The 7,140-nt window shown below is 38.1% G+C and overlaps 1 protein-coding gene across 1 annotated transcript; it reads right to left on the minus strand.

Moving 5' to 3' along the window:
- Positions 1–300: 300 nt before the first annotated feature.
- On the minus strand, positions 301–6,786 carry b9d1 (B9 protein domain 1). Its single transcript, XM_020925340.2, has 7 exons — positions 6,609–6,786; positions 6,404–6,472; positions 3,466–3,574; positions 3,279–3,375; positions 3,071–3,133; positions 773–840; positions 301–685 (listed from the first exon to the last, which is right to left on the minus strand). Exons 1-7 carry the CDS (start codon positions 6,669–6,671, stop codon positions 555–557), a joined length of 600 nt encoding a protein of 199 aa, XP_020780999.2. The 5' UTR covers positions 6,672–6,786; the 3' UTR covers positions 301–554.
- Positions 6,787–7,140: the final 354 nt, after the last annotated feature.

Below are 7,140 nucleotides of genomic sequence, written 5' to 3' on the forward strand. Positions count from 1 at the left end.
ATTGCAATCGGCTGGGCCAATTGCAGATTGAGACGGAGCCCCCACCCATAGTCTCAACCCAGCCATCTCTGCCCCGCTTCGTACATTATCAATAAACTTCTTCGCACTATGTTGTTGTTGGCGTGGTCCTAGCTAGTGAATAATTTGTACTGCCCTCAGACAAGTCACAGTAATAAGAACAACATTTTACAAATTTTTTGACTGTACTCAGACAAGCACTCACATAAAGTTGTATTTTTCATGAGTAATTAAAATGGCTTTTTCAGTAAATAAAGAATAGAAAAACACACTGAATCATGATACAGCTGTGACCAGTTCAAATTTAATATAAAAAAGTAAAAAATGACAAGAAAGAAGGAAAAATACAAATATATATAAAAATCAAAAAGTACAAATTCTACACAGTAAACACAGAATTAAAGGTTATCTTGTTGCAAACAGCACTTGCATTAAATTAAGCCAAGTAAGAATGCACTTTTAAAAAATATATTGTATGATTTTACAGAGTCCAGTGGAAAACCTGATTCAAGTCCAAAGCATAGTGAACGTTGAAATCAGTCGGCTGACCAGTCTGTCGAATATGGCTGTGTGGTGGAAGGCCCTGTATCATACCCTAATTTCTTCATGTCTTTGGTTATTATGTGGAAAGAGGCAGTGACAAACCCCTGGGATCGGACACGTGTTACTAAAAAAAAAAAAAAACAATTCTCATTAGCAAATTTTTTATAGTGTTTTGAAGCAGGTGAGTAGTGTTTAGCTGTAAAATTCTCACCTCCTCTTCCTTCCCCTTGGGCAACAACTTTAGGGTCTGTGTACTCCGGTCTGCGTCCTAACAGCCAACTATAAAAAAGAAAGATATTTGTCAAAATGTCTTCCCTGTAGTTGCCAGACACTAAAAGCATGTGTTGAACAAGTTTGAACTGCTATCTCAGTGGTTAAGTAAATATTTGAGTAAAACCAGCTTTTCCTAGGGGACTGGATAAGAATTGTATAACACCAGACTTTCAGATAAATGAAAATAATCTAGTTTAATTTAAGAAATGTTAGTATTTTTGGGATTAACAAAGAGCCTACATCTAATCTATCCTGTGATGGTCAACAGTGAGAAACCTTAACTCAACCTTAAAGAAAAAAGAACTGTAATTAAGTACATTTTAGATATCTGTGCGTGGATACTTTCTACTACTTTGTACTGGACCGAAATGTAAAAGTGTTTTTAAATAGTTTTGAGACTGATTAAACTTGCGGAAGAGTTTATAGTTTAAGTTTAGGTCCTAAGTGTGCGCAAAAGAATAAACAGCTAGAAAAATAAGAAATTCAAAAATCACTTTATCAACATAACAATATTTGACACTTTAATAAATCAAATTCTGTCTGAAATACTTTTTACACTTAAATTACATTTTAAAAAATACTTTTACTTGACCATTGTTTTCTGTCCTGTATCTCTCTAGCCTGATTCATCAGCCGGTTTCACTTCGTAGAAACCGTTTGACCTTGAAGCGTTAGGATTCGTTCGCTCGACGGTAGGCGGGTACTTTTTTCTTTTAACCAATCGCTGCTATTTGGTCGCGAAGTATGAAATGTGCCGCTAACTGGACTAACTGGTATATTAAGCTTTTCCAAAATCACGTAACAAGAAGGACAATAACGTCTTTCCCCTTGATAAAATTCACCAAACATTCTCTTTGTTCCAGCTTTAAATCCTCGATCTTGGGAATCGTTGCCAACACAGAATGTATGGCTCTTCGCTGATTGGCTGGTGCCTGAACTCACACTTTCGGGGTTTTCGTGAACCGTCTAGTGTATTTTAACCGAGGTGTTCCAGGGTACCTCATTAGAATACTTATCTTCTGGTATACCTGTCAGTCCATGCAGGTGAAATGGGGTGATTCTACTTCTGACTCTTTTAGGGTCAGTAATGGAGTTCACCAGGGTGGAATCCTGTCTCCCCTTCTGTTTAATATCTATGTTGATGACCTGTCTGTGCAGCTGAATGAATGTAAAATTGGATGTTTTGCTGGTGATTATCTGTATAATCATTTAATGTATGCAGATGACCTAGTACTGCTGTGTCCTTACAGTGCAGGTCTGCAGCAGCTTTTAAATATCTGTTCTCAGTTTGGCTTTGAATATGACATTAAGTACAATGCTCGGAAAAGTCACGTAATGATTGTTAAAACAAAAGAGGACAAAAAGTTGTCCTTTCCTGTTTTCTCTGTGTGCGGGAGTGCCCTCCAACTCACAGATGAGGTAAAATATCTTGGACATTATGTCACCAGTGACCTCTCAGATGATAGAGACATGTACAGGCAGCAGTGTAAGCTTTATGGCCAGGCCAATATGCTTGTCCGTAAGTTCCTCTATGTGCTCCAGTGATGTCAAAATTGCACTTTTAAATGTTTTTGCTCACCTTTGTATACTGCGCATCTTTGGCGTAACTATAAGAAAAAGAGTTTGCAGAGTTTGACAGTGGCGTATAACGACTCTTTGAGAATATTACTGAAAGTGCCGAGGTTTTGTAGCGCCAGTGAATTGTTTGTAAATTGTGATGTGAGACCCTGTGCTGTCATAATCAGGTGTTGTATTTATTCATTTATGTGTAGAGCCATGAATCTGAGTAATCAAATCATTGAAGCTCTAGTGTGTCCTGTGAGGAGCTCTGTCAGATTCAAAGCTGTGGAGACACTGGCAGTCTTGTCTGTATACGTTATAACATGCACTGTATTTAACTTTTTATTCTTACTATTGTTTTGTTTTTTTTGTTTATACTATGAACCAGATATCATGTGTTCTTAATAAAGATTGAATTGAATTGAATTTAATATTTTAATTCCTGACCTAGTCGCTGGAGAGAAATGAAATTGAGCGGAGGCACCAGCCTGGCTAGTATCTTTAAGTAACAAAAAGGAGTAACCTTTAGATGTTATGGCACTACACTTAAGCCTTATTGTTTACATTGTTTTAATAAAAATATTTATGCTCGGTCTCAATTTTAAGATTTAAGATGATGACTAGTTTTAGTGCAAATTTCTATATCACTAGAACTGGGTCAAATATTCTTTCTAACCTTGTAAATTTCTGGAGTCTCCAGGTGGGTTCAGGGACAAACATGGGAATGGTTCTTGAGTGCCTGAAAAGAAATTATTTCAGTGTATGAGGAAATTTACAGTATATTGTAAATAAAATATCAGCAATATCATCTATTCCAAAATTCTGACAGGAAATGAAAATGTGTAGTGAAGAATTTCAAAGTTTAGAAATTCAGAAATACTTACTGTCCAGGAGTGATAGGAATATGCGTAGCTCCATAGCCTCTGACAACATCATTACCAAACACATCCGGTCCATACACGCTCACTACCAGCTGAGGCCCTGCCGAAACATTACATAATTAATTAAAATGACATAGTTATTGTGTAATTATCATATCAAACCAGGTACATGTGTTGGTCTGATCCTTACATCCACTGGGGCTTGTGCTTTTAAACGTCGTCTCGAGCGGGAAGTTCCATATTAATTTATTGGACATACTTCCTTTGCTTGTGATTTGTGTGATGCCCTCCTCCAAACCCTACAAAGGAAAAAATAAATAAATAGAGGCATACAATTACAATTTGTGATAGGGTGTTGCGCTCTTATGTTGTTAAAACTTTAAAACAGAGGTAGTAAAAAAAAAGTGCTTTCAGAATTGCAGTGTTTTTACAGATTTACTTCTGGGTTATTTCTGCACTTGGTCTATTTAAACTAGTGTTTCCCAGACAATTTTTTCTGGGAACCCATATTTTAAAAGTCACAAACCTTCGCAACCCAAGTCAATAGACATTATTTGTGGATTTGACCATATTTTGACCATATTTTATAGTTGACTGAGTGATCATGCCTCTCTGAACAATTAGTATTACTCAAGTTTTAAACAATGAAAAACAGTAATTGAAGCAGCAATAAAAGGATCCATAAGTCGCCTATTTGGACATTAAATGTAGCCCCTTTTTTTTTTTTCCCAACATTCAATTGAACCAGCAATACTGGAACAAATTAGTCTGTAGAACTGTATATTGCAGACTTACATGCAGATTGTGACTAGACGACCCCAAAAAAAATCTCTTGTGACCCACCTGAGTCTTTGGGAAACAATGCTTTAAATGACAACAGATCTTTTCATATGATATTTTCAAAAATCTTATAAATTCAGATATTTAAATTCACAGAAATACAATTTGATAATTAAAAAAAGATATCAAAGAATGAGAACTTCGCACATCAATTACTTGAGAAGGGTGCGTTGGAGGAGAGGGAGCAGCCCAAGAACATAGAGAAAAATCCCACACACCGTCTTACTTGCAAATTGTGAGATTTATTAGGCCACTAGACAAAGGCAAACAGGTAGAAAGGTAATAAATCTCACAATTTGTAAGTAAAACAGTGTGGGATTTTTCTCTATGATTAAAAAAAGAAAAAAAAAAGTTTATTACCAAGGTCCATTTAGCTATTGTTTTTCTTATTCATTCTCAAATCACACATCAAAATCTGCATATTAGCTCTACAGGCTTTAGTCTGAGCCAATCTCAATTTATAAATTAACTAAATATAATATGATACAGCGATATAATAGTTTGTTTGGCCTCTGTAACCATAGCCCTAGAAATTACCCTTTGGCTATAATCCGGAGTGTTTACGTTATAGAATTTTTATAAAATCCATGGTTTACATTACTGTTGTATCATTGCCATTGTACGCAGCTCACCTCTGGACTAATTATAAAAAAGCCAGTTTGCAAAGACTGCAGGTGGTTTACAATGACGCTTTACGGGTGCTTTTGAGGAGGCCACGATGGACGAGTGCGACTGAGATGTTTGTTACTGCTCGAGCGAACACTTTACAAGCTGCTCTTAGAATTTTAATGTACAGTTTTATCTGCAGACTGAACAGATCAGACAATGAAATAATAATGTCACTCACAAATATGAGATTCAGTGTAATAAGATATCAGTCCAATATGTGGAGACACTGGTATGGTTGTCTTTTAAAAACATAAATGTTTGTTGTTTTGTAATGTTACTTGCGCCTTCTTCATTACAATTATTAGTTTTGGTTACGACCATAAACGAAAACAAAAAATCCTTAACTTTTTCTTTCTCATTACTGTTTATTTTGTACGATCATAAACGATAAACTTTGTGCCTACGATAACATTATTATTAGTTTGTACGACCATAAATGAAAATATGTTTCTGCATGTATGTATATGTGTGTTATGCATATGTCTGTATAAACATTTATATTGAGTGTGTGTACTGGATATCTATGATGCGTATATGTATGTATGTATGTGTGGATATGTTTTTGTATATATGTGGGTATATTTCTGCATAATGACAGGTAAGCCCTCCAAAGGTGATATATATTTAAAAAAAAAAACACCATCCATCCATCCATTTTCTTCCGCTTATCCGGGGCCGGGTCGTGGGGGCAGCAGTCTAAGCAGGGACTCCCAGACTTCCTTCACCCCACTTCGTCCTCCAGCTCCTCCGGGGGGGACCCCAAGGCGTTCCCAGGCCAGCCGAGAGACATAGTCCCTCCAGCGTGTCCTGGGTCTTCCCCGGGGCCTCCTCCCGGTGGGACATGCCCGGAACACCTCCCGAGGGAGGTGCCCAGGAGGCATCCGGAACAGATGCCCGAGCCACCTCAGCTGGCTCCTCTCGACGTGGAGGAGCAGCGGCTCTACTCCGAGCTCCTCCCGTGTGACTGAGCTCCTCACCCTATCTCTAAGGGTGCGACCAGCCACCCTGCGGAGGAAACTCATTTCGAGCGCTTGTATCTCGTCCTTTCGGTCATTACCCGGAGCTCTTGACCATAGGTGAGAGTAGGAATGAAGACTGACCGGTAAATCGAGAGCTTCGCCTTTCGACTCAGCTCCTTCTTCACCACAACGGTCCGATACAGCGACCGCATTACTGCAGACGCTGCATCAATCCGCCTGTCAGTCTCACGTTCCGTCCTCCCCTCACTCGTGAACAAGACCCCGAGATACTTGAACTCCTCCACTTGAGGCAGGGACTCTCCACCCACCCGCAGAGGGCAAGTGAACAACGTGATTATGTAAAACAATTGGGGTAGGACTCTATAAGTTTTTTAAACTTCATCCTACTCCTTTTGAGCACCAGGTCCCAAATATGTTCATGTACATCACTATTTTTGTTATTGTTTTTGAATTTTATTGTACCTGGCTCAAACAAATAAATAAATGAACTGAAACAAACTGTCCTTGTCTGTTTTAAAAATGGACCATGAGTCCGGAATAAAGATGATGATGATGATGCATAAATAAATAGTTGTATTAATGTTAGTATTATATTATAAGCTATATTTTTGTATCTAGTCAGTTTTATAAAATACTCACAGATGTTGGAGTCCAGTCATGACCGTAGACGTAGCAGTATTTGCAGTACAAGTTGTCATACTCTGGAAACTGGAATGCAACAAAAAGGTTAAACATTAGGCAATTACTGAAAAAAAGAAGCAAAAAGCCAAACATGATCAGAGTCTTTCTAAACACGACGCTGTACGCTGGTGCTAACTATGCTAAGATAACAGTGTTTACCCACGTTTGCGCCTTCGATCTGCCCGTTCACCGTGAGCAGGAACACGGCCGGGTTCACGGCAGCCATCCCGGGTCAGATTAAAAATGTTAAAACCCGCAACCACTTAAATTTAATCATGTATCCAGCCCGATTATATGTTTGAAAACGCTAAATCCGCTAAATCTGCAGCTTTCCTCCGTTGCTAGGGGCGACGCTTGTTTCCTCTACGGGTCCCTGTGAGAGTCAAACTGAACAAAACTGAATCGCGAATGGACACGTTGCATTTTCTGTAAATATCCACTAGGGGGCGGTGAGCGATAACACTACGCACATGGCGAGTTACCAAACTTTTGTGCAGCAAACGTGCTCAATTAAAATAAAAACATAACAGTAATTAATACCAGATGAAGAGAAATAAAAATGATCCTTCGCGCTAAGGTAAGTTTTAGTGATGCTTTTTATTGTATTTATTCTGTATGAATTTTTAAAGAGTCCTAGATATTGTACAAAGTGTATTTTATCGTGGTAAATTTTAGCATAGCTTTTTTTTCCGCTT

This window comes from Boleophthalmus pectinirostris, unplaced genomic scaffold (assembly GCF_026225935.1).
Source record: "Boleophthalmus pectinirostris isolate CB_2022bp ecotype Guang Dong unplaced genomic scaffold, ASM2622593v1 HiC_scaffold_17, whole genome shotgun sequence".
NCBI classification, from domain to species: Eukaryota; Metazoa; Chordata; class Actinopteri; order Gobiiformes; family Gobiidae; genus Boleophthalmus; species Boleophthalmus pectinirostris.

Excerpts from the sequence above, each read along its gene's own strand:
- b9d1 (XM_020925340.2), bottom strand. The coding sequence starts at position 6,671 with ATGGCTGCCGTGAACCCGGCCGTGTTCCTGCTCACGGTGAACGGGCAG. Across the intron at positions 6,473-6,608 it reads GGCAGATCGAAGGCGCAAAC|TTTCCAGAGTATGACAACTT; the intron begins GTGGGTAAACAC and ends GTTGCATTCCAG. Across the intron at positions 3,134-3,278 it reads ATTCCTATCACTCCTGGACA|GCACTCAAGAACCATTCCCA; the intron begins GTAAGTATTTCT and ends ATTTCTTTTCAG.